The sequence below is a fragment of the Mustela lutreola genome, chromosome 10, assembly GCF_030435805.1.
Source record: "Mustela lutreola isolate mMusLut2 chromosome 10, mMusLut2.pri, whole genome shotgun sequence".
In the NCBI taxonomy this organism is placed as follows: domain Eukaryota; kingdom Metazoa; phylum Chordata; class Mammalia; order Carnivora; family Mustelidae; genus Mustela; species Mustela lutreola.
In genome coordinates this window covers 24,356,276-24,384,273 of record NC_081299.1, presented here as the reverse complement: position 1 = coordinate 24,384,273, position 27,998 = coordinate 24,356,276, and the positions used below count along the sequence as shown (strand labels likewise).

At 57.0% G+C, this 27,998-nt stretch overlaps 1 protein-coding gene across 3 annotated transcripts; it reads right to left on the bottom strand.

The window, feature by feature from the left end:
• Positions 1–100: 100 nt before the first annotated feature.
• On the bottom strand, positions 101–27,604 carry NHSL3 (NHS like 3). Of its 3 annotated transcripts, none has more exons than XM_059138096.1 (7): positions 27,209–27,604; positions 6,426–6,596; positions 6,291–6,346; positions 5,893–6,016; positions 5,184–5,300; positions 2,519–5,092; positions 101–2,281 (listed from the first exon to the last, which is right to left on the bottom strand). In XM_059138096.1, the coding sequence occupies exons 1-7, from the start codon at positions 27,441–27,443 to the stop codon at positions 2,259–2,261; spliced, it is 3,300 nt and encodes a 1,099-aa protein (XP_058994079.1). In that variant the 5' UTR covers positions 27,444–27,604; the 3' UTR covers positions 101–2,258. The 3 variants fall into 3 exon arrangements, with proteins under 3 accessions (XP_058994079.1, XP_058994080.1, XP_058994081.1); XM_059138097.1 differs by lacking the exon at positions 27,209–27,604 and adding an exon at positions 17,349–17,569; XM_059138098.1 differs by lacking the exon at positions 27,209–27,604 and adding an exon at positions 8,515–8,683.
• Between the last annotated feature and the right edge of the window lie 394 nt (positions 27,605–27,998).

The following is a 27,998-nucleotide window of genomic DNA, read 5'->3' as shown; positions in this document are numbered from 1 at the left end:
TGCTTAGAGGAGGCAGAAAGCATGTTTTCTCTCCTAATAATGGACCAGACCCCAACTCCAACCCCTGTCCCTCCCCTCTTAAGCAGCAGCAGACCACAGCCAAGTTTTAATCATTTAATTAATACCTTTGAATGAAACACACACAGCTTTTTCATGTGTCTCACTCAAGCTTCAGGGGAGAGGGAATGAATTGTTGGTATAGACATATCAAAGACTCAAAAATTTAAAGAAATATATATATACTTCTCTCTCTAACATTTTATGGAAATTAAAAATCAGAGGCTTTTGGTCTCTCCATTTGCACTAGGTCAAGCTCATTTACCCCAGAGGACAAAGAAGGGTTGCCTCTTCTAGATCCTCCCTTCTCCTTTGTACTCTGTCCCACCCAGTGGGGAAACAAGCTCGGAAAATTCTAGCTGAGGATAAGGAGCTCAAGTAATATTGAGAGGGGAGGGGGGCGGGTCAAGAAAACACAGAAGCTGGGCTCCCTCCCACCTCCAGCAGCTCCAGGGCTGCTGCCAGGGCCTGCTCTCATGGAGCCTTGGCCTGGTCTTGGTTCCCAGGGGGTTGGATCAGGAACTCTGAGCGGAGTAGTACATACCGACTACCCTCGTTCCCCAGCTCAGTGGGCAGATGCAACAGATACCCAGCAGCTGCTCTCCCTCACCCAAGGCGAGGGAACCACCTTGGCTGACAGCTACAGGGAGACAACAGCAATGAGGGAGGGCCAGGGGAACCTGGGCTCTAGTACCGCATCCCCTATGCTCCCAGCTCTTGTTCTGGAGGGGTTCAGTCTCTCCAGAGCAGCAGCTAAAAGTGAGGTTCCTTGCCAGGCTCAAGCCCAAGTCACTGTTGAGGAAAGAGGATCAGGACAGAAGGGGTGGTCCCCGGGGGGCGCCACACTACTATGGAGGGAGGCGCCGGGGCCAGCGGGGAAGCCAGCTTACTTAGAGAGGTGGCACAGTCTGGAAATAGGTCATTAAAATTCCTAGAGATGAGATCAGTAGCAGAGGCTGACGGCTAGGGGGCAATCACCCAGCCTGCTCCCTAGGAGCACTGAACCCCCTCCCCTTCATTGACTAGGGAAGAGAGTGGAATAGAATGCACCTTTGGCTTCCCAGCCTTGTCACTCAGTGTCCGCTCCCCCTGCGAAACCACCTGTGTTGAAAGGCAGCTAAAGAGAACAAGTGCTGAGTAAACAGAAAGGTCCCAGAATGTCATCTGTAGGGCCAGGTCTGGGCTCAAACAAGTGTTCCCCCAGGGCCACATCCCACCACCCACCTCCTCAGGACTTCCTGCCCAGCTGGAAAGGACACAGCTTTGCCACACTGCCTCGGAAGTGTTGTTCCTGCCCACCCCAACCTGACTGCGTGAAACAAGTGGCGGATGCTTGGCATTACCAAATGCCCAAGATGTGTCCAGATTCTGTTCTCCCACTCTGAAGACAGAGGGCCTGTGGACCTCCCTGCTGGCTCTTCTCCCCCATCCCCATTCGGGCCCTGGCAGTCTCCCACTTCCTGTCCCCTGCATGGAGCACCTGGCATAACTTGAAGGCAAGGAGGGTGGTTGGTGGTAAGTTGAGGCACAGGAGGGCTAACCCCCTGCTGCACCTTTTGTGCTTTGGAATTCCACAGCCCCGCTCCTGCCTCCAGCCTGGAGAAGCCTGTGGGGATACAATGACTCGCCCACCTCCAAGAACTAAGAAATGGGCACACTGGCTCGGAGGGAGGGAACAGATTGGTCCCAGCTATGGGTGTGCTACCAGGGACTGATGCTGCTGCCATGTAAACAGGCCCTTGGAATGCGGCTTCATGGGCCCTGGAAGATGGACATGCAGCTGCTTTTCAAAAGTGCTTTGATTCCGGACTACAGTATGTGCATGATTTGGACATGGGTGGGGGGGGGGGGGGGAGAAACTCAAGTGAGGCGCTCTGCTCCCAACTGTGTGGCCTCATGGCCAGCAGGGGGCGCAGCCACCCGCTCCCACCAGCTACCTCCTTCAAGATGAGGCTAAGGCCAAGACAAGCAGCAGCAGCCAGAAGGGAATCCATTCAGGGGGAAAAGGCATGAACCGGATGACTTGGAGGACGGGATCAACACCAGGCTTGCATAAATATCGAAGGCTGTGAAGGTTAAGGCTGCAGGCATCCTCTCTACTAGGTTAAGTGTCTGCCGTATCCTCTTGTCCTTGGAGCTGCTCAGGTCCCTGAGATTGTATTCCTGGGATGGGTCAGCAGTGCCAGCGAGGTGCCTGGTGGTCAGACCAGCTCTTTCTGTGGGTCTGCAGTGAGAAAAGGAAGGGACACTCAGCCAGAGGCCTCCCAGCTCGGTTCTGGATGGCCCACGGCACCTCCTCTCCCCCTCCACTGATCAGGGGTGACAGCCTATCATTCCCAGGCAGCCTGAGACCAGAAAAATCTGAAATCCAGTGACAAATCCCTAGTAGTGGGACTTGAGGCACCTCTTTGCCATCACCAGTGATGGGGACCCCCCCACACATACACACAGTCCAATGTACCTGAGCCAGGCGGGGCCAGCTTCTGCTCCTGGGGCCCCACCAGCTGCACGACACTTCCATTCTCCGCCAGCTCCCCCTTAGTCCTGTCCTCAGCATGAAGGATCCCATTGGTGGGAGGGCCAGGAAGAGACTCAGCCCGAGCAAAGGTAGGGGAGGTGGATGGTGGGACCCCCCCAGAGGGCTTGCGGGCCACAGGTGGGGGAGCTTTAGGTGGCTTCTTTGGGGCTTGGGGTGACCGCTGCTCTGAGATGTTCCGAAGTTCAGCCACCAGGTTCCGTTGGAGGTCAGCCCGGGCCTCGGGGGACACCGGCCGCTCCAGCTGCAGCTTCTTGGTACCCTTGGAGAAGATGAAGCTGGCCATTGAGGCAGGGGACTGGGGAGACCGTGGCTCCGCCTCAGGTGGTCCATTCGGCTGGGCACTCCCAGGGTCCCCGCTGGCTGCCAGACTGGAGGCCTTGAGTCGGACAGCAGCATGGAGCCCTGAGGAGGGGGCAGGCGCCGGACTGGCCCGCCCCGACAGGGCCCTTCGTAGCGGCTTCTGGGGGGCAGAAGGCCCGGCTGCCGGGGTTGCCGCTCCCACAGGAGCACCCACAGAGCGCAGCCGCACCATCTGCAGGAGTGAGGGGGTGACCAGGGGCGCACCGGCATCCTCCCGGGGAGCTGCACTGCCTTTGCTGCAGCCCGTTGGTTCCTTCCGAGGGACTTTGGCCACAAGCCCTGGGTCAGAACCAGGAGGGGGGGGCGCTGGCGGAGCTGGAGGTGGTGGCTCTGGGGAACCAAGGAGCTGGCTCTGGGAAGAGACAGTAACCGAGAAGGACGAAGCAGCCGGGGAACCGAAGGGCTCTGCGAGGCCTGAAGGGCCTGCTGGCTCAGGGCCAGCCACAGGGAAGAAGGCCTCCTCAGGTGGGGGGAAGTCCGCCATGGACAGGTCCTGCTCCTCAGGTGCAGGAGGCGGGGGTGGGGGCCAGCTGGGGTCTTGGAGGGGCTCCTCTGCAATCTCTGGGGCAGACAGGGCCTCGACCACCTCTGGCTTTTTAGTGGGTGGCGGGGGAGGATGGTAGGAAGGGGGCGGGGACGGTGGGGGTGACTTGTCTTTGGAGGCAACAGGAGACTCCTGTGGTGGCATCAGGGATGTCTGTGGCGCTGGCAGAGGCTTGGGACCCACGTCAGTGGCAGAGACGGGCCCAGAGACCACAGCAGGAGTAACTGGAGCAGGAACTGCTAGGTTAGGACTCTTGGACTTGGAAGGGGGTGGGGAGAAGGGCGCAGGCACCTTGGGGTGAGGAGGTATGGCAAACCTATCCCCCAGGGTGGTCGACACCTGTGTACCAGAACGGTCTGAGGGGGCCGGGTCAGAGGACGAGGAACACAGAGACGTCAGAGAGGAGGAGACAGAGGCCCCAGGAGACCGAAGGGAAGTGACACGCTCTGGTTTAGGGGGTTGGGCCTTGCCCGGGGAAGCAGGGGGTCCTGCGAGACCCTTGGGAGGGAGGGTAGGGGTACCACTTTGGCTCGAGTACCCACTGGAGGGTGAGAGCGTCCGTTCTGGAGAGCATGGGGGACGCCGGGAGCCACCCGGAGACAAGCCGGGCACCCAGACGCCTGCTGAGTTGGAGGGACAGGGGGCTGCCCCCATCACTTCTGACCCACCAGTGGTGGGGGGCCGGGGCAGCTGTGGCTGCTGCTGCTTCCGTTCAGGCTTGGGTGGCAACCCCAAGAGCCCATCGGGGGCTGCCGAGCCCCGCTGATGGAGCGAGTAAGTCCGGCGGGGAGGTGGGGGGGGCCGCTTCAGCTTGCGTAGGGACACACTCCGGCCAGACAACTGCCCACTGCTGCGAATGCTGGCAGTGTCTGAGGCCTCGGCTGTGCTCCCCCCACTGGGCGAGCCACGCCCACTGCCCCCCTGGGGAGGGGGTGCCACACCACTGCTAGCCACAGAGCCCTCTGGCAGGCCGTCAGAGCCACCCTTCGAGGACAAGGTGGAGCCATCAGACACGATGGTCTCGGAGGACTGGGAGTGGCTCCAGGTGTCACTGGAGGAGGACGGGTGGCGGCTGCGGGGCCGGGGACTGGAGGCGGAGGAGAAGCGGCCCAGCGAGCGCACGGAGGCCGGGCTGGCGGACAGCAGACTGCAGCGGCTCAGCGTACGCAGGCTGCAGCGGCCCAGGGCCACCACATCCACCGTGGGTGGCAGGACAGCGTGCGGTATCAGTTTTGACAAGTAGGTGGCCTGGGGCGAGATAGACATGGCTGGGCTCAGGGGCTCCGGCGGCCCTGCCCCTCCAGTCAGTCCAGGCACCGCTAGGGACATAGGCCGGGTCACCGGTGGGGGCCGGGGCCCCGTGGACCGCCCAACAAGGGTGTCATCCCGGTAGATGCGGTCAATGTGGCGCTGCAGCATGGCCTCCGCCTCGGCACCAGCCTCAGCCTGAGCCTCCAGCGCCTGCAGGGACACCCGGGCCCCAGTCCCCGAGGCCGGGCCCGTGGGGCGGCCGTCCACTGTGGGGATGCGCACCGCATCCCGAGGACCAGGAGGCCGAGGAGTACCTGGTGCCTCACGCTCGTGCCGCAGGCCTACGAGGGACAGGGAGGACACGGGAGTCAGCAGAGGGTTCTGCCGGAGTTCCCACCATCCCCACCGCCACCCTCCTGCTTGGGGGCTCACCGAGTTCCTTCTGCACATGCTGCGGCAGTCCCAGCACCGTGCTCCGCCTCTCGCGGCGCCGCCGCCCCGACTTCCCAGAGGATTTGGAAAATGAGTCATGGGGTCGGAAGGTAGAGCCTAGGGGCCAGTCCAGGGGAGAGAAACCGTTAGCGCAGGTCTCAGGGCACATTCTGCAGAGCGCCTGCTTTCGCAGAATAAGAAGTAAGAGCTCTGCAAAAACAGATTTCCATAATCAAGTAGGCGTGGGCAAAGCGAGGTTAAACAAAGCTACACACTTCTTCTCTGTATGACTTCTGGAAGGCTTTCGAGGCCGAGGATAATTTCCATTTAGCGAACGATTATTATGTGTTAGTCAGCATGCTAAACACTTGGCATTCACTCCGACAACGGAAGTACTCTGATCCTCGTTTTACAGAACCCCAAATGAAGATCGGAGTGGTAGAGAGTTGGCCCAAGGTCACCCAGCTGGGAAAAAGCAACACCGGCTCAAACCCAGGTTTCCTGACTCCTGAGTGTCTTGTTTTGCAGTCTGTGTACATCACGAGTCTCCAAGAAACACAGGATACTGTGTTTCCTGAGTTCACTGACTCACAGACCCTTGAGGGGTGCTAGAGTAGGAGGCAGAAGGGGAAAGCTACAGGGGCTGGGACCCCAGACAGTGCCCAACACCCCTCAGCCCATCTGAGAATCCTGACTGGCGGGCAGACACCTTTGCGCTGGATCATCTCTGAGCGGATGGAGAGCGCGTCCTCTGCCGTGGAGCTCTCAGCCGTGTAGGATGTGGTCTGGCTGCAGAAGGAGATGCTATCTTCATCCGGCCCCATCCGGGAAGACTGTTGGGGGAAGAAGGAGATGAGGCCCAGAAGCCTATGTGGGTCTCCTGCTGTTGCCTTTTCAGGGCTCCCCTTTGGAGCTCTGAACTCTGATTTTCCCTCTTCGCCCAGCACTAAGCAGACACCAGCTGGACTAGCCCTTAGGGGTCACCTAGTCTACCCCCTTCACAATACAAGGAAACTGAGATCCAGAAGCGCTCAAAGCCAGACTTGCCAGAGATGAAGCAGGGAGAGGAGAGCAGAGAGTCAGGACTGAGCTGGGGGCCAGGCTCACCTGGATGCTCTGGGTATCTCCATGGTCCCAGCTGCCCTTATTCAGTTTCTGTTTTTCTGGAAGACACCAGAGAGGTGTGTTGGGCTAGGCCCCTGACCTTGGGAGCCAAGAGTGGTCGTGGACGGGGAAGGTTACCTTGCTGCTGCAGAGAACGGAGCCCCTCCTGGGCCTGTGTATGCAGCTCTTCCAGGTGAGGCGGCCGCCCGCTGGGGAAGAAGACATTGTCCTGGTGCTCCTCCACTACAGAGCCCGGCCCCTGGCCAGGCCCGCCACTTAGACGTTTGTCACTCTCGGCCTTGGCAGAGCCTAGTGGGATGGAGGAGGAAGAGAAGTGAGGCTTGAGAGCCACTGGGTCCTGGTGATGTACGGGCCCCACCCGCAGTCCCAAGACCACACACAGCCCTCAGAAGTACCCACAGTGCCTACTTCCCCAGTCGCACCACAACTCACACTTCTGATCTATACACGCAAAACACACAGCCCCCATGTTCATATACAAACTCTTCCCAAGTGTGCTTGTGTCTGACCCGGGGCACACAAGCCCACCGTACAAGCACAGAATTACCACAGGCTTCAGGAGGTACACTAACAAACAGCACCCAAGTATAAACACATTGGAAACCAGTATCAAACACGGGGGCCCCACATATACACACAACAGCCACAGTCCCCATTCTGCACACATACAAACAGTACCCAAATACACACACAATTGTATCCACACGCCACTCAGGGCCCGACACAAAGCACCCCAATATATGCACAGCCCACAGCAAATACATTTCTGTTGTCTCCAGAGCCCAAGCTCCACTTTATGGAAAACCAACCACCCCTTTAAAACACACCGCTGGCCCAGGTCCAAGACTCTGTGGGACACTAGGAAGAGCTGTGGGCTAACAGCAGTCCTAACCTAACCAGAATTCCCAGGAAGTCCTGGGAGGAGGGACAAAACAAGACATGGCCTCTGTGTCCCCTACTCACCCATGTGGCTGTCCCTTAGTGGAAGGATGGGGAGGGGAGAAGGTGGCCCCAGGGGCCCTGTACCCCCAGACAAGGCAGCCCCAGACTCTCTTGGGAGAACAGCCCTAGGCATTACCCCCACTTCCCAGAGGCCCCACCCCTGGAGCCGAGGAGCCAGGGATCCATTACAAAGGATCCTATTACAGGCCCCGCCCATGGGGAAGCTGGTCATCTAATCCTGGGAATGAGGGGCTGTGTCAGCACTCTGCAGACCCAGCCCCCCTTTAAATGGAACCCACAACATAAGCAAAAGCACGGGGAGGATCATGTGACCTTGGCAGCACCTTGTAGAGGGGCAGGAACAAAACAACCCCTTTAAAGGGCCACACCCCACGATCAGGGTCTTCAGCTCCGACACCTGCCTGTTCCTACCTCCTCAGCCCATTTTTCAACAGCCAGCTCCTGCCCAGGGAACCGGTGGGGAACCCTCCAAGGTCAACACTCCTAGGTCTCCTGACAACCCAACCCACTGGGTCTCGCCTAATTCCTGAATTTTACAAGTTGGGGAAACAGGACTGAAAAGGAAAGGCCTTGCCTAAGGTCATCCAGCAAATTAGGGTCAGTGCCAGGACTGCACTCCAGACTCCCAGAGGGGATTCCTGAATCACACTCGAAGTGAGGTCCCTCTGTCCTCCCCGCAGAAGTCCAATAAACTCTGGCCCCCGTGTCTTAATCCAGGCCTAAAAGCCCATTTCCTAGAAGCAGAAAGTAGGAAGATACCCCCACAAAAAGCTTCTCCACCGCCCAGCCCTCCGCCTCGAAACAGCATTTTGAAGATCATGCCCCAAATTCCAGCAGCACTACTTTCCTCTCTACTCTGCTTCCCACATCTCATCCTCCCACACATCTGACTGACCTGGGGTCACAAGGGGGTGCTCTGCCTCTCAGAACTGAAACATTAGGATGCACCCACTACAGTGGGGGTACCCCTGGAGGAAGCAGTCTCAACCAAGGGCTGCAGGTTTCAAGGTCAGAGACACCTGGATCCATCTTCCCAAACCCCAGCAAGCAGGGACCAGACAAAGGCAGTGGAAAAGCTGCTGGACAAAGGCACATTGGAGTGCAGGGCGGTCTGGCCTCATTACTGCTCCCCATCCCCCACCCATTACCCTTCCCCGGCCTTGATTCCCCTTTATACAGAAAGGTCTAGTAAATGGAGGTGTCAGGGTCCCTCCTCTCCCCCTCCCCAGCCACACCCACTCACCCTTCTTCTTAAAGAGCCCGAGGAGCACCGGGAGGCGGCGGCCCAGGAACACCACCATGACTGCGGGCAACACTAGGGCCGTCCCCTATTCCGACCTCTCCAGAACACCAGGCACCGCCTTCACCATAACCCAGCACCAAACGGTGCGAGTCGCCCGCCCAGCTGCAGAGCCGACTCCAGGCAAGGGAGGGGGAGGGGCTGCTCTCCTGCTCCTCCGCCCACCTGCGCCACGGACCCCGCCCACCCACAGACCCCGCCCCTCAAGCGGAGCACAGAGGCAGGTACCATCCCAGATTCTGACGGGGAAACTGAGACCCCGAGTCTGCGGATGCTTGGCTCTGGTGGAGAGTATAACTAGCAGGGCTGAAGCTACTCAGTCCCTGGGGGCAGGCCGTCCCTAAGCTCTTTTCTAAACAGTCAGGAGCCAAAGCCATGGCAGGGGTCCCAGCTGCCAGATGGATAGTGGAAGAACCACTGGACTACACTTGGCATGATGCCCAACCCCAAGTCCTCTTGGTTGGTGAGGGTCATTCCCTGGGGAAGGAACTCAGAGGTGGAACAGCCTGGCAGAAGCCCAGAACTGCCTGTGATGGCAAGTTCTTTGGCAAAGCCCCCTGGAGGGGTGGGAGCCAGCCAGGACACGGGACACAGGGAGGCCAGGGAGATGTCCAGAGCAGAAACACCGAGGCTTGGTGGGAACAACTCCTCGTGTGTATGTTCAGACCCATGCCTTCCCAAGGAATTTCTTCCCACTTTGGTCTTGTGGGAAGCAGCCCAGAGAAACACTGTGAACTCTCCAAGGTCACACAGCAGAGCCAGGCTTCATGGTATTCCTCTAGTTCCTCCAGCCCAGGATCCTTCCCACTGGCCCACTCTGTGACTTGGTGACTGTTGGATCACCAGGCAGAGACAGAACAGAATTAGCCAAAACCAAACAAAATGAAACAAAAACAACCCGGTCATAGGTAAGGGCAGTAAAAATGAGGGGTAGGAGGAGGTAACTGGAGGGAAGTCAGCTCCAAGTTCAAATTCAGCTCCATCACACACAGGTCATGACTTCATATGGAAACAAAACCAATGAACTCCTTATAAGACTGTTGCACACATTCATTCAACCATCAAGTATTTATTAAGCTAATATGGAAGCTCTAGCGAATGGAGAACTTTATCTTGTTCACCTGAACACCTACATCAGGGCCTGTCATTCCGTGAGTTCAATAAACATTTGACAAATACATCAGTGAGGTAGACCAACAGCACAATTTTAGATTAGTTAAGACTGAGGAGCTATGATAGGGAAGGGGGTGCCTCTAGGGGGCATGAAGGAAAGTCTACGGAAAGGCCATTGGAACCAAGGCCTGCAGAAGGTGAAGGACCCAGCCAGGGCAAGTGCTGGGCACAGAACCTTCTGGAGAGAGACAGCAGCAAGTGGAAAGGCCTTGAGACAGCAGTGGGGTGGGGGGAGGTATCTCACAACAGAAAACAGGGGCCAGAGGGGCGGAAATACGGTGAGCAAGGGAGAGAATGGCAGGAGCCAGGTCAGGTGGGGGCCCCGGAGGTCAGCATGAAAGGTTACTCTGGGTAACGACAGCGCTGAGATCCCCTTGGGCAACTCCAGAAAGAGGAGCTGAGGCTGTGGAAGAGACAGCCTGTAAAGTGCTGTCCCCAGACTCACCTCAGGACACCACGCTCTCACAGCACCTTTCTCCCTGAGTGGCAAAGAATTCACAGTGGCTCCCCCGCCACAAACGAGATCCCTCTGCTGCCCCTTCCCCATTTGCTGCCCCACCACTCAGAGACCACTCAAGCAGAGGCTGAGCCCTTGCTCTCTGGAGAACAAACTTCTGAGCAGCTGGATAGTCTGTAAGGCCACAAATCATTGAAATCCAAACAACAATCCTAAGAAGTAGGCACTTTTATCCCCATTTGACAGATGAGGAAATGGAGGCCAGAAAGGGCAAGCTGGGAAGGGCAAGGTAGCATTTGCCCTGAGGATAACTTGAACCCCAAAACTATGTTGTCTTCTGGTCCAGCTACAAACCTGATCTCTCCTCTGAAGGGAGACCCTATCATCCCCACAAATTCGAGATTTCTTGGCCACATCCTCCCCTAGATCCTCTCTTAGGCCAAACCCATCTGCCCCTTATTAGTCCTGCTCAGACACAAAGAGCAGTAGCCCCACACTTGCAGGGTGATTAATGCCAGGGGCTGGGGGAAGGCAAACAGTCTCTGCCCTCAGAGATCTTCCAACAGCCATTCAAGACAGGTTCTCAAACATACTCTCCCATAACTGATCCTGGACTGGTGCGGCTCGGAGAGCTTGGTGACTTCCCAAGCTCAGGCTGGCTCCTAAACTGATGCCTTTAACCATGCAGGGCACAGTCATCCTCAGTTTCCCCTAACCAGGGGAACTCAGGGCTGAGCTCCACTCAGGGCGAACGGGAACAGCAGCTCAAGGTCCCAGTTCCCCAGCTGGCAGTCAGGGCCACAGCTGCAAATTCCCAGAGGATCCAAGGTTCTCACACTTGATAACATCTGGTTGCTCCAGCAACACACCCCCCGCCCCCCACACACACACCAGACAGACCTTGAGGTCTCTCAGAGCCACGCAAGGCTCAGGTCTGAACACCTGCAACTTGCTCAGGGAGGGGCTCAGCAACCTGAATCTCAGGCGGCAGGCGGGCTCCTCACAAAGAAATGGGCTGAGAGAGTAGAAGGACCTCGCCCAAGGCCACACTTAAGAGTCCTTGTTCCAGGACCTTCTGCCCTGGCACAGTCCAGAGGTACAGCCTAGGGCTGAGGCTTACCACCAGCCTCCGCCTCCCCTCCTCCCCCACCTTTCTGAGGAAGGAAGCTTCCGGGATCAGAGAAGACACCTTGCTCTTGGCCACGCCCCTCACATGAAGGGCACACCAGGAAGCACACCAGCCAAGTTCAGGAAGTCGGATCTAGTCCACCAGCAGAGGTTCTGGGCACAGGGGCCTCCAAAATGTCCCACTGGCCCCGCCACCCACAAACAGGTGCATGCATGCTCTCAGGACCACATCCACAAAGCATACCCAGGGCACCTGAACCCAGGTCCTCCTCACACACTGCAGACTCACATAGGGCCCAGCCAGGTGGCTGTGTATACACAAAGGCAGGTGCATGTACCCACTACTCTGGGGCTTTCCTGAGCCCCAGGGACAGGGAGGAAAGGCGGAGGGAGCCCCCAACCCCCAAGGCCAAGTGCACATTTGTGCGCATGCGTACACACTGTTTTGGCAACATCCTCCACGGGGTGAGGCCTCAACCTGCCCCATTCCAGAGCAAGGGGCGGGGGTGGTGGCGCGCCCACAGCCAGGCTGGCCTGACTCAGGGGAGAGGAATGAGGGGGGAGGGCACAGCAGCCCAGGTGGCCTTGCTCAGGAGCTGGAACCCTCTGGGCCCAGGGCCCGGGGCCCTGGCCTGGGCCTGGGCCTGACCCCGCTCTCCCACCACCACAGTGGATGGCAGGCCAGCCTGGGAGCCAGGATTCAGAGTGTTCAGAGATACTAAGTCTCAAACTCTCTGTTCTAGTGAACAAACTAGGGCCTTCCAATAGGAGCGGACCCAGAACACATGGAGACTTTATTCACTTAGAGACAAGACAAAGGGACATGAACATCACAAAAACCTTCAGGTGAAGGTTTCTTTCTCTTTAGTCTCCCAGAACATCCAACAAGAAACCTGAAAGCCATGTATGACTTCCCTTTTTAATGAGTACAAGGAGGCTCCAGGGAAAGTGACTTGCTCAAGGTCACCAAAACAGGAAGTGCCTGCGCCCACAGTCGAACTTGGGTCTCACTCCAATGCTTTTATGGTCTTAAGTCTGAGGAAGTTACGGGATCAGGAGGGCTGCAACCCGAGTTCCTGCCCAAAGAGGGGGACCTCTACACCCCACCTCTACAGAAGGGAAATCCCCCTCCTTCTTCCCTCGGTAGGAAGCCCCGCCCTACAGCAGAGCTGCGGAGCTGACAGGCCGGTTCTAAGGTAAATATAGGGGGGCAGGGAGTGGCCCTGACAAGGAGAGGAGGATCCCACGCCTCGGGCGCCTGGGGGAACCAGCAGCAGTGCGCGGGGAGGAATTAGCTACAATAATATTAATAAATGTCATAACGAGTTTCCGGGTCAGTATCTGCTCCTGACAATGACATAATCTCTTTCGGCCAGGGTACGAGTCTGAATTTCCAAGAGCCCTTTCCTTTGTTCTTTCAAGGCACGATTATCCCTATTTTACAGATGGCTTGAGAGGCAGCCACAATGAAGTCAAAGAGAGAAAAGGCCTGGGAGTCAGGAGGTCTGGATTAGAGAGGCCTTGCACGAATGAATCAGCCTCTTTGGGCCTCAGCGGCAGGACTCACACCCACCTCACCGGGTGCCTGGGAAAGCCAAAGGCACACAACCAAGGGCAAACACAAAGTGTGGTGCTCAGAGGGAGGCTCCGCCTCCCCAGGGTGGAGGGATGGGTGAAGGTTGTGCTCAGGCCCCCCTGCCTTTCCACTCATGACACGATAACAAACTCACATTTATCCAGGGCCAACTAATTGAGACACACATGGTATCACGAAATCCCCCTCGCCATCCAGAGGCACTCAGGGTGAGTGACTAACCTAGGGTCACACAGCCGGTGACTGACAGAGTCAAGGTGTGTGAGCCCAGCTCCAACGGGCTGCCCATGCCTCCAGAGGCCTCTGCTGCACCTGCTGCCAGAGCTCTCTTCAAATCCCAAGTGGCATTAAGGACCATTATTAAGATAAGCTCTGATAAGGGACACTTAACAAGAGCTCCCTATCAGCTCGTCAGTGACCCAGGTGTAACCCTTCTGTTCCAGAAGGTAAGGAATTGCAGGACCAGACCAGAGACCCCATAGCCCTGGGAGTCAGATTTGAGATCTCCCTGCCCCTCAGCTGCAGCACGATGCAGAGCCAGGCCGTGCCCGTTCCCGAGCCTCAGTGTCTTCATCTGTGAGATGGGAGGGTTGGAGAGCTGATCTCTAAAGGTCCCTCAGCATACAGGGCTCTGTCCCTAGGAGGGTAGTGGTCCCCCACTTTAGGTCAGGGCCTGGGGCAGCAAGGAAGTTCACCTTATCTCGGATCCCTCAGACCAGAGAGGGCTGGGTCAGCCCCTTGTCTGGAAGCCCAGGGTTTCCACAATCAAGTCCAGACTTATAGTTGGTCTCCTCTAGGAAAGTGGAGGAGAAAGGGAGATGCTGGGGTGGGGGGATGGAGGGGTAAGAGAAGCAGGATTTTTTCCCAGCTTTGGGACATTCCAAAGGCCCCTGGCACTCCAGCCACAGAGGCAGAGGGGAGGGAAGAAAAGAATTCCGGGTGGTCTGACTCCACCAGTGACTCAGTCCATTCCCTCAATCGCCTCATCTGCAAAGGGGACCACAGGGGTAAGGGCTGGGGGGCGGGGGGGAAGGAGGGCATGTGTATAAACCTCACAGAACAATGTCGGGGAAAAAGAGAGTGGTATGCTGGGGATGTTCCCTGGGCCCCCAATTCACATCTTCCACCAATGCCCCAAACTGCCCAGGACCTGGGGGCCTGGGGAGGGGAGGATGGGGTTAGATTCCTGAGATCCAAGGCCAAACAATCCCAGCAGGTTACAGGATCTTTCCTGCAGTGAGAAGGTCCTTAAATCTCAGTTCTCCTCTCATTTCCCCCCTGCTCCCTCTCCAAGCCCTTGGGGAGCCTCAATGCCTCATCCTCAACCCCTGCCCCTCTCTCACAGCACTTCCTTCACTTGTGCTCCCTAAGGAGTCTAAAGCCCCGGACCTCAGGCTTTCTCTGCCCAGAGGATCTGCAGACCCCTCAATCATAAGAAACCCATCTACTGCTAAACTGATTAAGGGCACAGGTTTCAGAATCTGACAGGCTTGGTTTGAATCTCAGCCACCTCCTTGCTGAGTGGCCTTGGGCAAGTGACTTCACTTCTCTAAGCTCCAGGTTCCTCACTTGTAAAATGGGGACCATAATGGCTTCTAGCTTGGAAGACTGTTGGGGGACAAATGGATTAACCAATGTAAAGGGTTCAGCTTAGGCCCTTATTTTTAGCTCTGAGTTATTATTCCTGTCACCGTCCCCGAACCAAGCAGCCAAGCACAGAGCCTTTACAGCCCTCTCTGGGCCTTATTCCTGATTAATCCCAGGTCCTATCACTTTTGCCACCTCCTCTGCAGTGTCTCTCCAGCTGCCACTCCTCTCCACTCCCACAGCCCCCACCCTGTCCCCAGCCCTCACCCCACAACCTCTCCCCTGGATTACTGCAATAGCCTCCAGACTGCTCTCTGGAGCTTCCACTCTCACCACTCCACCCCCAACCTGTCCTGCCTGCACCTGCCCCCGCTCTGGCGCCATCTTCCCAACACACCACTTACGTAGGGTCCTCCCTTGCTCAAACACCTTCACTGGCTCCCGATGACCTATAGACTCCAGCCCTCTCTGCTGGCCTTGCATTCTCTCCCTCATCTTCTCACAGATGAATCAAATGGATAAGTACTCAAACCCCAGTCCCATACCTGGGCATGCGACAGCAGAGGCCCAGGCTGGGGAAGCCTTAGGAATCCTCGGCACAAGTAAGACCAAAGGGATGGAAGTTTGCACTCCCAATGGAACTCCTTCTCTTCCCAAGAAAAGGAAGGCGCCTCAACTACATTTTTCTCCAGCCCCCACTCTCAAGTTCAACTCTATGCCTTTGCTCATGACCAATATCAATTCCCTAGAGCTGAAGGGCACTCCTGGTCATCTCATTTAATCGATAATTCAGGACTCATTCCAACCCTGTAGTTACTTCACAGACCAAATTAAGACCATTTCCCCCGTCTTCTAGAACCCCAACCCGAAAGCCTTTTGATATTCCTCAGCTCCCACACTTACTTCTATGTTGCCTTGACATTGCTTTCTGGTTTTTTAGGACCACCTTAAAGCCTGGTTAGTCCCTGAGTTCAGCAGGAACTAAAAGCACAAGGGCTAGTGGGAAAGACTGTAAACACAGGCCTCTTCATCTCTCTCTCTCTCCCACCACAAATGGTCACAAGTCCGGACTCACAGTTGGTTCTCAGGAAACCATCAGATTAGTGGTGACCACAGGAGAGCAGGCGGAACCCCAGCCCCACCCCTCGGTGCCGAATCCAAGAAGGGACAGGTGGACACATCCAGGATTTCAGGATTGCCAGGACAGGGAGACTACTGGAAGGTCCTGGAGCCTCTCATCAATCCACCTTCTGAGGAACCCTCAGAGAGCCTACCAGAACTTGATTAACCCTTTCCTGCTGTTACTTTGATTATGATGATTATTCTTCAAACCACTACTGGCAAATGACCTTGCACAAGCCCACCTTCTCCAGACCTCAGTCTCTTTATCCACAACATGGCTAGACAGAACTGTAAGGGTCCCAGAAGTCACCCAAGCTACGCCCCCGCCTAAATCCATTGGCAGGCCCCTCTGTGGAAGCCAGGAGGTCCAGAGAAGTGAAAAAGCAATTTGCTCAAGGTCACCAGAGCCCATACCGGAGCCACACAGAAAACCCAGACCCCCTAATTCCCAGCCCAGGTTCTTCCTGTCACCCCCTGTGTGGAGGGAAGAGATCATCGGGCTCATTTCAGAACCTCTAGGAATGTGGGCCACCCTAGGAAGACACGGGTGGATTCCCTCACCACAGCAGAAAACAACCCCACCCCACTTTCTCCCAAATTCTTTCACTCCCAAAGACTAGAATGAACAGCCGCCTCTGTTGGGAACCCCTTATCTTCCTCAGGGGAAGGAGTAGATCTATCCCCATGCCCCCACCCCAGATCTGGATTCACAAGATAAGGGAACTAGCCACCCTCCACAGCCCCTCGTCCAGCACCCCCTGGGGCTCTGGGAGATACCCTGAACTGTCGCACCTGCTGGGGAAAACCAGGAATCCTATTTCTCAGCGTTAGGGTTGGAGGCCTTTTCTCTATTCTCCCCCTCCACCCACCCCCCACTTGGAGGCAGGAATGTGACCCGCGGAGGGATCCCGCAGCACGCCGGGAAGGGCTGCGTTCCAGCTCGGTGGCTGCACTGAAAGGGGGGACATGCGGCAGCGACCACGGGGACCGCGGGTGGGGGGAAGGGGGACGAGAGGCAGCGGCAACGCAGGTGGGGGCGGGGAGGGAGCGCAGAGAACCAGTCCGACTCGCGATCACGCCAGATGGAGGCGGCCCGAAGTCTCTAGCCCCTGTTTTCTTGCTTCTCCCCTGCACCTTTCTCTCCCCCCCCCCCTCCTGCAAACTTTCAGCCTGTTGGGGGCTAACAAGTGTTGAGTGTGTGTATGTGTACAAGCGCCTTAGGGTCTGCCTTTGAGCCTGAATGTGGGAGTCTCGTTGGCTGTGCAGTTCTGAACCCATGTGTACATGTGTGTGCCTAAGCCGCTGGGCAACTGTACCTACATGACTGGTGTGTGTGTGCGAAATCTGCGCGAGGGGTAGAATTCGCGTGGTAGTATGAACCGTATACCTAGGGATATGTACCTGTGTCTCGGGTTCTGTGCGTCCTACAGCGATGCGGTGGGTGTGAATGTGTATGTGATTCTGCCTGCATGTCCGTGCATTTGAGTGGGTGTTGTGTGTGGCTGTGAAAATTGTGAACATGTACGCGTGCCCGCCCGGGGGTATTCGTATGTACGTGTGCTTTCTTGCGCATGTGAGGGGTGGGGTCTGTGCGGGGGATTCCCGGGCCCCCACACTCACACCCACCAAGCCCCGGGAGGGGGCAGCAGCGGTGGCGGCGGCTGCGGCAGGGAGACCCTCCTCCCCGCCTGCCCCGCCCCCACCCCCGGCCCCTACCTGCCGGCCGCTTCGCCGACCGCCCGAACCGCCAGAAGCTGCGGGCCCGGGGGCCGCTGGGGGCCTTCCTCTTGTGGTGTGAGTTGCCCATGGCGGGCGCGGGAGCCGGAGCGGAAACCCTAGCGCAGCCCAACCAGCCCGGCCGCCGGGCCCGCAGCCCCGGGAGGGAGGCAGAGAGACGCGCGGGCGGCCACCGCAAGCGCCCCCAGCCCCAGCTCAGCCACGCCTCCGGGCTCTGCGGCCAATGGCCGGGCCGGGGGCGGGGACGGCGGAGGGGCGGGGCCTGGCGCGCATCCCGTAGGCTCCGCCCCTCCCAGGACCTGGGAGACCAGCTGAGCCGCTCCACCCAGAGCGCTCGGAAAAGGCCGGTGTGTCCAGGTGGGGCAGGCGGGTGGCCCGCTCTCCCAGCCCAGGGGCCGCCTCTCTTGAGGACTGCAGGGGAGCCCGGAGAAGTCGGAGCAGGGCCCCCGACAGGCGGGATCCTGAGCCCCGCTACTGCTAGAGCCCACCAGCCCCCACCCCGTGAGTGTCACGCGTCTGTGTGTATCTCCTGTCTGTGCCTGTTGTGTACAAATGTATCGATCTGTCTGTACTTCTGTGGTAATCGTGTTCAAAATAACAGCGCCCTTTTATATAGCGCTATGTGCCAGGTGTTGGTATGACTACTTTCATGCCACAAAACAATCCTATAAGGTAGGTACTTTTATCATCCCCATTTTACAGATGGGGAAATTGAGGTTCCATGAAGTCAGCCAGCTCGCCCAAAGTCAAAAAGCAGTAAGCTCAGAACTAGGACTCAGACCCAGACTGACTCCAATACCCCCTGCCCATGCTACTACCCTTCCAGTTTATCTGTGCCTATGCCGGTAACTGGGCCTTGGTAATTGTGTGCTTGAATGTGGCTGTGTAGTTGTGTACCTGTGTATATGTATCTGTGACCCTGAATGCTTGGATCTCTCTGTGTGATCATCTGTGTGTGTGACTGTGTGCCTATATCCACAGGGAGTCTGGCTGTGTGCTTTTGCCTATCTGCCTGTGTAATTGTGACTGGCTCTGTCACACTGTGTCTGCGAGTGTTAAGTAATGGAGTATGTAGGTAAACGTATGTGAAGCCACCCACATCTGTGTGCCCCTCACTCATCTCCCCCCGTATAAGTCTTTCATTTTTCAAACCTAGGCCAGGCTTCACCTCTTCCAGAAACCTTTCCAGGCTGCCAGGCTGTCCTCACCTCTGTGTCCTCACAAGTGCCCTTATGCCCAGAGCCCAGCAGCCTGGGAAGTGACTCTCCTTTACCATTGCTCTGCCCTGTCTCCAAGGTGGGGCAGGGTGGTGTAGCTGGGCTGGGTGTCTAGAGCCCTCAGTTCTAAACCCCATTGCTCATCCTTTCTGCCACCTGGGCCAGCCCCTCCACTACACTGTGCTGCCTCTTGTGCCCAGTAGCTCCAGGGCACCCTGTCCCTACCTGCAAAATGGGGGAGTCAAAGCTGGCCCCCACCCTCCCTAAGGCCCATGCCTTGCTAAGTTTGAGGTTAACAATAATGCAGTCCCTGAGGGAATATATTTTATTCATCCATCCGGGTCCAGAAACACTTGTCAAACATAAACCATGTACCAAACGGTGTGTACCAGGCACCTGCTCTGCACCGAGTAGAGGATCCTAGCATCAAAGCTGGAAGAGACCTCGGAGTATCTTCTAGCCCAATTCCCTTATTTTACAGAGGGGGCCCATAAAGGGGAAAGGTAGTGTGGAGAAGCAGAAAGCACACTCGAGGATAACATCCAGATCTCTTAGCATGAGTTGGGCAGGTATGCAAAGAGCTTCAAGGGATGTCTGGAGGGCAGCTGGTGCCTCGGCTTTTGCAAGAGGCCTTGCAACAACTGCCCTGCCCCTAGTTCAACCTCATCTCCCACCACACCCCTGCTTCTTGCCACCACCCCAACTCCCACTATACACCTCCAGGCCTTCCCACATGCTTCCTCCTCCACCGTTGCCTGGAAGATTCCGCCTCAATACCCTGCTGGACAATCTGTTCCTCCAGGAAGTCTTCCTTGCACCCCTCCTCCCGCAGCTCAGCCCTCTGTGCTCCCACTGGCACTAGTGCCGCCCTCTGATAGAACCGATCACACCCCAGGGCCCCCCAGCACCCTGTGTAACACCATCCCAACACTTGTCTCAAGACAGCAGTACCTTTTGGTCTCTCCCTTTCCAACCAGAAAACCAGTTCAGAACAGTGATCGCCTCCCTCCACTTAGTAAGCCCAAGCATAGCACAGTGTGGGGCACACAGCAGGCATGCTGTGGTGTTGAATAGAGAAGCTGGTGGAAGCAGAGACAGTGGGGCTCGCCCGCTGGCAGAGGTGGTGGTGATGTTGGTTAAGTTCTGGGAGAAGTAAAGAGGCTCGGACAGGAGAGTCCCAGTCTCTCTCACGTTCTTTCACTACAGAGGCTATGCGGGACTTCAGGATCCTAGAGGAAGAGTACTACCCCCAGCCAAGAGCGTAAGAGAGCCCGGGGTAGGACCATGGGAAGAAGGGAGCTTGTATGGAAGACTAGAACTCCTGGAAACCACAACATTGGACTTGAGTGCCTTGTAATTTTCTTGGATGGTGGTAAAGACCTGGCCCAGCCAGAAGCTTGGAGGAGAGGGCTGTCCTAAGCAGACAGGAGGCCCGACCTGCAGCAGCCTCCTGGGAATTATGCACTTTGCCAGAAGATTTGGGGCTTAAACCCTTTGCAAGCTGAGCTGTCTCTGTCCCCCTCGTGACAATCACAGGGCTGGGCACCCTGTGAGTAGAGCTGACAACCTTTGATGAACCAGCCCCCGAGGGCAGGAGACACAAAACCAGAGAGACAGTGGAGTGTAACAGTAGGAGAGTGGGACAATGATTTAACGCTCCTGCCCCAGGAAGCTGCTGCTACCTACTTCTCCCCCAAGTCGGCCAAGGGGCTGGAGGTGGCCATGGGGTCTGCCGGGTCTGCAGACATGCGGACAGAAGGTGAAGGTGTGGATACCTGCTCTCCCCATCCCAGCACCTTCACCATGGCCCACACAATATACAATGCCTCCTCTCATCAGTTTTCATAGGCATGTGACAGCCCAGGAGCAGCTGAGACAGCTTTGAGGGTTGAGGACGGGGGATTTCCGGGGGACAGCTGGGTAAGGGGAGGCACTCCCTCTGCCCTCTTCTGACAAGAGCGGAGATTTTTCTGGCCTCAGGATTTAGCCAAACCAGTTCACCAAACCTTGCTGGCAGCCCTGCTTTGGGGGCAGGAGAAGGACAGAATTGGGGGTGGGGGGGGTGGGGGGGGAGGGCTCATCCTAGCCTGAAGGGGATTTCCAGAAAGCTGGGCTGTGTGCCATGGGTGGGGATTTGAGGCCTCCACGAGGAGGGAGGGAGCAGCAGTTGGAATGAGCCCCTGAAGGTGTTGGAGGTGAGGGAGGGGATGGAGGCCTTCTTGGCCTCAGTTCCTGCTCATCTCCTCCTAGTAGAGGCACCTCTCTGGTATGGGATTTTCCATTTGAAGTCTGAACAAAGGAGTAGGGAAGCTGAGGTCAGCCTGGCAGGTGAGGGCTCCTACTCCACCTCTGATGCTGGCTGGCTGTATGACCTTGAACAAGACACTTTGTCCTCTGGGCCTCAGCTGCCCATCCATCCGTATGTGCCATAAAGGAAGCCAGTGGCATCTCAGGCCATCGACTCTGAGCATCTAGGATCAGCAGATGCCCATGCTCTGGAGCCCATGTCAGATCGCCCACCTATTACCCAAAGCTACTCTGCGCCAGGCCCCGTGCTGGGCAGGGTTGGAGGAAAGGACCATCAACCCAGCTCCTGCCCTCAGGCTGTTCAGAACAGTGAGTTATGGCTATTCCTGTACCCACAGAACCCAGCCAGCCAGGTGGCCCCAGCCCCTTGCAGGAGCCTTGCCCGACTCCAGCACTGCAAATCCCTCAACTCCAGCTTCCCCTCACCCTTCCATTTTAGTTCATGTGTCACCTCCTCTGGGAAGCCATCCCTGATGTCACCCCTGGGATCACTATGCTCCCTCCTTTGTCACACTTCTTGACCCTTAATTATCTGTTCGGTGTCTGGCTCCTCCCCCAGATTGTGAGGTTCATCAGGACTGGGACCTTGGCTCTCATTCATCCCCAGGACAATGTCTGGCACATAGTAGGTACTTATTACCTAATATTAAATACTTACTAGTATGTTGAAATACATTAGGGAGGCTCCCTCTCCCCGACCCCTTCACAGGGGCCTGGAGGAGCTGAACACAGATTCCTCTGTGGAATTCACACTCCCACTGGATGTATCCCACAGCAGAGGTAGCCCTACCCCAATCACACTGGTCCAGGCCCCAGGCTAAGGACACTGAGATGCCCTACCCAAGAAGGTGGCTAGAAAAACAGACCGTCCCATTTCAAATCCCTTAAGCATCCTGCTCTAGCGTGGAGGGAGTACTTTCACTGGGGGCTCTCCAGAGATGATGAGGCTGGAGCTGGGCCTTGAAAGATGAATAAGGGTTCAGTGGACAGAAAAGTGAAGGGGAGCACACCCTAAGTAAGGGAAATGGTGCGTGCGATGGCATGGAATGTGGAAGTTCATGGAGTGTTTACTGAAAAGCAAACAGAGGGGCACCTGGGTGGTGCCGCCTGTTAAACATCTGACTCTTGATCTCAGCTCATGGCACAAACTCAGGGTCCTGAGATGGAGCCCTTCATGGGCTTTGTGCGGGGCATGGAGGCTGCTTAGAGTCTCTCTCGCTCCCTCTGCCCCCCTATCCCCGAAAGGAAGGAAGGGAGGGAGAGAGAGAGAGAAAGGAAGGAGGGAGGGGTGACGAGGAAGAAGAAAGGCAAGCAGACACTATCCTGACCTTAGACAGGCAAAGTGTCGATTACCCAAAGTGTCTTAGAGTCCTCACTTTCTTTTAAAAGAACTAAAGAGGGGCGCCTAGGTGGCTCAGTCAGTCAAGTGTCTGCCTGCCTTTGGCTCGGGTCATGATCTCAGGGTCCTGGAATGAAGCCCTGCATCGGTCTCCCTGCTGAGCGGGGAGTCTGCTTCTCCCTCTGCCCCTCACCCCGCTAGTTCTCTCTCTATATCTCAAATAAATAAATACAATCTTTTAAAAACTTAAATTAAATTTAAAAACAAAAAAGCTGGGTGCCTGGGTGGCTAAATCATTAAGCTTGGCTGCTTTCAGCTCAGGTCATGATCCCAGGGTCCTGGGATCAAGCCCCACGCGGGGCTCTCTGCTCAGCAGGAGCCTGCTTCCTCTCCCTGCCGCTCCCCCAGTTTGTGCTCTGTCAAATAAATAAAATCTTTTTAAAAAATAAAATAAGGGCGCCTGGGTGGCTCAGTGGGTTAAGCCGCTGCCTTCGGCTCAGGTCATGATCTCAGGGTCCTGGGATCGAGTCCCGCATCGGGCTCTCTGCTCAGCAGGGAGCCTGCTTCCTCCTCTCTCTGCCTGCCTCTCTGCTTACTTGTAATTTCTCTCTCTGTCAAATAAATAAATAAAATCTTTAAAAAAAATAAAAATAAAAAATAAATAAAATAAAATAGCTACAAAGGCCCCTCCCTCAGCAGAGGGAGATGGCATTCACACGGATTCTCTCTGCCCATCCCTACCATAACATCCAGGCCCCTGGGGCCCAGTGTCTTGTCCCTGACCGGCCAAAAGGCAGACTCTCCTTTCCTGAGCACAGCTCCCACCCTTATGGCCCCACTCCATTCTCAATCCAGAATTCTAGAACCAGAAAGGCTCTCAGAGGCCATGAAACCCCATCTTTGTCAAGACAGGGTACCTATGGCCCACCGTGGGGCAGAGCTCAAACTTAGGAGTCTCTCCACAACCCCACACCAAGGACAGTGCCTCCTGAGTGAGTGGACAGAGTCGTTCAGGTCAAACCTGCTGGACCTCAATTCTTTCAGTCCTGAAGCCACCAGCACTCTGACACCCCTCCCCCCCAGCCACTGCCCACTGCCCACTTCCCAAGAGGAACCTTCGGGAGAGCTACACAGTCCCACAGTGGTTACTGGTCCCCGCTCTCCAGAGTCAGACACATACCGAGCCTCATACTGTTTGGTTTCAAAAGCATGGCCTTGGGAGGCAGACTGAAACCCTCTGACCCAGCCACGCCGTGAACATCCTCGCCATTCAGGTGGGGACCTTGCCTGTCCTGTCCCGGGTATTCACCTTGCCCTGAACGGTGCCTGACATGACATAATAAAGAACACGCTTTTTCAAACAAATGAAGCCAAGAGACCCTGATCAACTGACTTTCAACCTGTTTTCTCACCTAGCAATGGTAGAAACTGCCCACGTCCCAGGTTGTAGTGAGGACAAAGGAAAACATTCGTGAAAATGCCCAGCCAGGGTCTGACACATGGCAGCCTTCATGTTACTTCTTCAAATTAGCCAGCACCCGGGGCACCCGGTGGCTCAGTTGGTTGAGCACCTGACTCTTGATTTGGCTTGGGTCATGATCTTGGGTTTGTGGGTTCAAGCGCCGCCTCCGGCTCCCTCCTCAGGGCTGTGCCTGCTTGGATTCTCCCTCTCCTCTCCCTCTTCCCTTCCACGTTCGTTCTCTCTCTCTCTCTCTCTCTCTCTCTCTAATAAATAAATAAATCAAATTACCCAGCACCCTGCCCTCCTTCTACACTCTGCTCACCACCTGCAGGCAGCCTCCCCTAGTTATCTACTGGGCTCCAGTCCTGGCGTCTGTCCCAGAAACACTTCCTCCCCACATACTTGTCTGGAGTCCAGGTGATATTTCTGGAAAATATGGATTCTTATTTGTTTGCCTTTTCTTATGCCTGAGTCTTCTGTTGGACAGGGGTAAGAGCCCACCTTCCATGGCTACTCCCCCTCAATCATCACCATCACGGCCATGGGTATCTGAGGTATAGCCAAGAGTGGATTTCCAAACATGGAGCAACTAATGTCCAAGTCCTCAGCACCACAGCCGCAGAAACCTGCTCCCATCTAGACCATTCTCCACAGTCCACAAAGCACTTGCATCTCAGTTATCTCATTTGACCTCTGAAACACCCCCTGTAGAGCCAGGATTTATTTTACAGATCAGAAAACTGAGGCTTAGAGGGGCTCCCAATCTGCCGGCGTCACAGGACCTGGGAGGGGCGGCAGAGTTGTCCCATCAGCCTCTGAGCCCATTCCCTCCAGACCAGGTCCACAGAGCTCAGGGGAAGGTGACAAGAAGAGCAAGCCCTTCATTTCCGTGATGATTTCACATTCCTCTAACTTCCACATTCGCTCTTGTGAGAATCTCACGAGACAGAAATCTTGGGAGTCACGAACCCACCACGGCAATGCCCAGCCAGAGGGTCTCATTCCCTGAGACGTATGGAATCAGTGCGCCCAAAGAGAGGCTGCTGCCCAACCTCACAGGACTTGCTGGTGACTGAGCCAGGATGTGAACCTTTATTTGCCTGACTCTCCTACCCCTCCCACTCTGTCAGCTGCCCTCACTTCTCTCTGGGCCTTCTGCCATCTGCAGAATGGGTTGGTTGAGATCTTTCAACCTTTCCTGCTGATCTGGGCCCCACCCGCATGTCCTCTTCATGAAAACGGGACAGGTTTTGGAGGAAGATGGTTTGAGTTCGAATCCCAGTTTGGGCAAACTAAACACTCACTGTCCCTGAACCTCAATTTTTTCATCTGCAAATGGGCTTGAGTGAGCTAATGGACACAGGGCTCCCACTCCCGGCACATTCAGAATAATCAGTAACTGTCAGATCTCCTCTCATTTCTTTTTAAGTCTGTGTAGGGCAGTCCTGGAAGACAAGGGCTCAAAATTCTACTCCAAGCTCAGCTTTCCCAATTTACTGTAGAGACGTCGGATTAGGGGAGCCACGACCTGCGCCTGAGAGACTGGAATGGAGGAGCTTCGCAGCAAAGGCGCCTGACCTCTCAGGAACTTTCTGTGTATTCCTCCTTCCCATCTTCCCCAGTCTCCATTCTGAACATTTTCCCCAGAAAGAGTTAAGCCTTCTTTGGGTTTCCCCTTCCTGACCAGCAGTGCCAATGGAGATTAGAAAGATCGGATTTATTTCTCTTAATAAACAGAAAAGAAGTTGGGCCAGGCAGGTGACAAGGAAACAATTGGAATAATAGGAGGCTGGAGCAAAAGGGAGCAGGACTTCCTCTAGTCAGACCTGGGACCACCCCCAGACCGGGAGAAACAACAGCCAGGGGCAGGGAGGTGGTTCCCGGGCACGTGGGCTCAAATCGGGCCACCTGCTGCCCAGAAAGCCCAATGCTACCAGATACCTAACACGATGCAGGGGGAGGCCTACCCACTGACCCAATGACCCCAGCGCAGGCTGCTGGAACAGGGACATACAGCTTTTCCAGCCCCTGCCTCCAGGCTGGTCTCCAAGGGGGAAAGGGTCCACTGCCCTGGGGTACACCACCGGCCTTCTACCTCCAATCCTGCCCATCTAACCAGAATCCATCCTGCTGCAATTCTGACCCATGCCCTCTTGAGATGGGGAGGACTTCTGACTGAATCCCAGTGGGACAGCCTTAGGAGAGATTCTGCATGGAGCTGCATGCAGAGCCCTGAGAAACACCCTTTATCCAAACTCTCCCTTAGGGCTTGGCCCAGGCATCCCTGCCCCAGCACCCTGACTTTTTACGTGCCTGGGCCAAAGGCCCTCATCCAAAAGGAAGACCGGCCGGATGCAATCACACAAGAGGCTTTTCACTCTCTTCCTGACCCCTCAACAGTTCCTTCTGATTCTCCTGCAGAGGAGGTGGTTAAAGGACACTGGGTGGGTAAACACGGAATGGGATGGGCCCGCACACACCGCCATTTCCTCCCCTCAGGCACTGCAGCCCAAGCCAGAGGAAAGGTAGACTTCAGCAGGACAAGGCCCAAGGGAGCTCCACCCTCTTGCAGACTCATGCCCTACCCCCCAAACGGGAGTTAGAAACAGAGGGGGAAAAGAGAAAAGAACCAAGCAAGTGCCCAAAAGGAAAGTGACCCCAGCAGGGATGCACCAAATCAGCCACCCCTTCCCTACCCCTCAGCCTGCCCATCCATCAAGCCAGAGAGCGCCCAGAGGCAAGGAACTGGCTGTTGTATTTTAAGTACCCATCCCACCACAGCTCAGGTACAGGCTCTCCATTAATTTGAGCCTCAGTTTCCCCCATCTGTAAGCACACTTCCAACACTGGCCTGTTTCTACCAGGGCTGGGGAAGGAATGATGGGGGGGGGGGGTGGCGGGGGCATGGTGGTTCTCATCGGTGAGCTCACCACCCCAGGAGGTGGATGTTTGAGTCTGGCCCCCCCGGGAGTGGTGAGGAGTGGTGAAGTGGGCCAAGTGAGAAAAGCTAACAGCAACACCTTAAGAACCTAAAGCAAGCTGTGCCCCACACTGGGTCCTTTGTGGGACTGAAACACTTTGAGAGCGCAGTTGACCTTCTGAACCTGGAGGAATCCCCACCAAAGATGCAAAGCCACTTGCCTCTCCCATGGGCCCCAGGCCAGAGCCAAGTCTCTGACCCCCTGACTCAGCAGAGGGCAGAACCTGGGTGAGCCTGGGGGAGGGGGGATTGCCTCACCGTCCCAAGAGCCAGACTGCCAGCACTTCCTGCTCAAGCCCGGAGATTCCTGCCCCAGCCAGGGGTCTCTTCCCCCTAGAATGGGGTCAGGCTGAATCTGGGAAATGAGGGGAGGCGGCATAGATGGAGTGCTCGAGCTGAGCCCCGGGCTCTCCGCTCCCCCGGCCCCGGCGCCGAGGGGTTCACCTCTCCAACACGCCCCGGACCCCCGGCGGAGCCACCCGGGCCGCACCCTCGGCGCTGCTGGCGCGCAGCCCAGGTGCCCCGCCGCCTTACCTCGGCCTTTACCCTTGGCCCTCCTGGCCTTGTCGTCCGCCTTCTTGGCCCGGGGGGCGGCCGATTCGGCGCCCTCCGCCCCCGCAGCCTTCTTCTTGCGCCGCTTGCCCCGCAGCCAGCTGAAGGCGCGGCGGAGGCCGGACGCGCCGGAGCGGGACTTCTTCCTGCGCGGGGGGCCGCCCGGGCCCCCCGGGTCTTCGGCCGCAGGTGCGGCGGGGGGCGCGCGGGCCGCCATGGCGCGGCGGGCGGACCTCGGCGGGGGTCAGGCCCCCTGCAGCCGGGCACCCATGCGCGGCGCGGGCAAGCGGGCAAGCGGCCGCCGCGGGGAGACGCGCCGGCGAAAAGTTTGGGCGGCGGAAGCGCAGCCCGCGGGGAGCGGCCGGGCGGCGGGAGCGGCGCGGGAGGGGCGGGTCGGGCGGCGGGCGGGGCGCGGAGGCCTGCCTGCAGCGGGGGAGGGAGCGGCCGCGGGGCGGGGGCGGCGCCGCCTGCCGCCCTCCCGGCCGCCTCCAGCCCGCCGTCCGGCTCCGGGAGCTCCGGGAGCTCCGGGGGGCCGAGGGAGGGCGTGGTCGGGCGGGTGGCGGGGCGGCCGGGGGATCCAGTGGGCGGGGTCGAGGGGCAGGGCGGGAGGAGCGGGCCTGAGATTCGGGGCCGGCGGGGGCGCGAAAGGGGAGTGGGCCTCGCGGGAAAAGGTACTGGGAGGCCGGGGGAGGAATACTGGGCTCGAACCCCAGGACAGCCAGGTATCCTGAGTTCAGCCTGGGAAGACCTGGGGGGGTCTAGCATTCTTCTC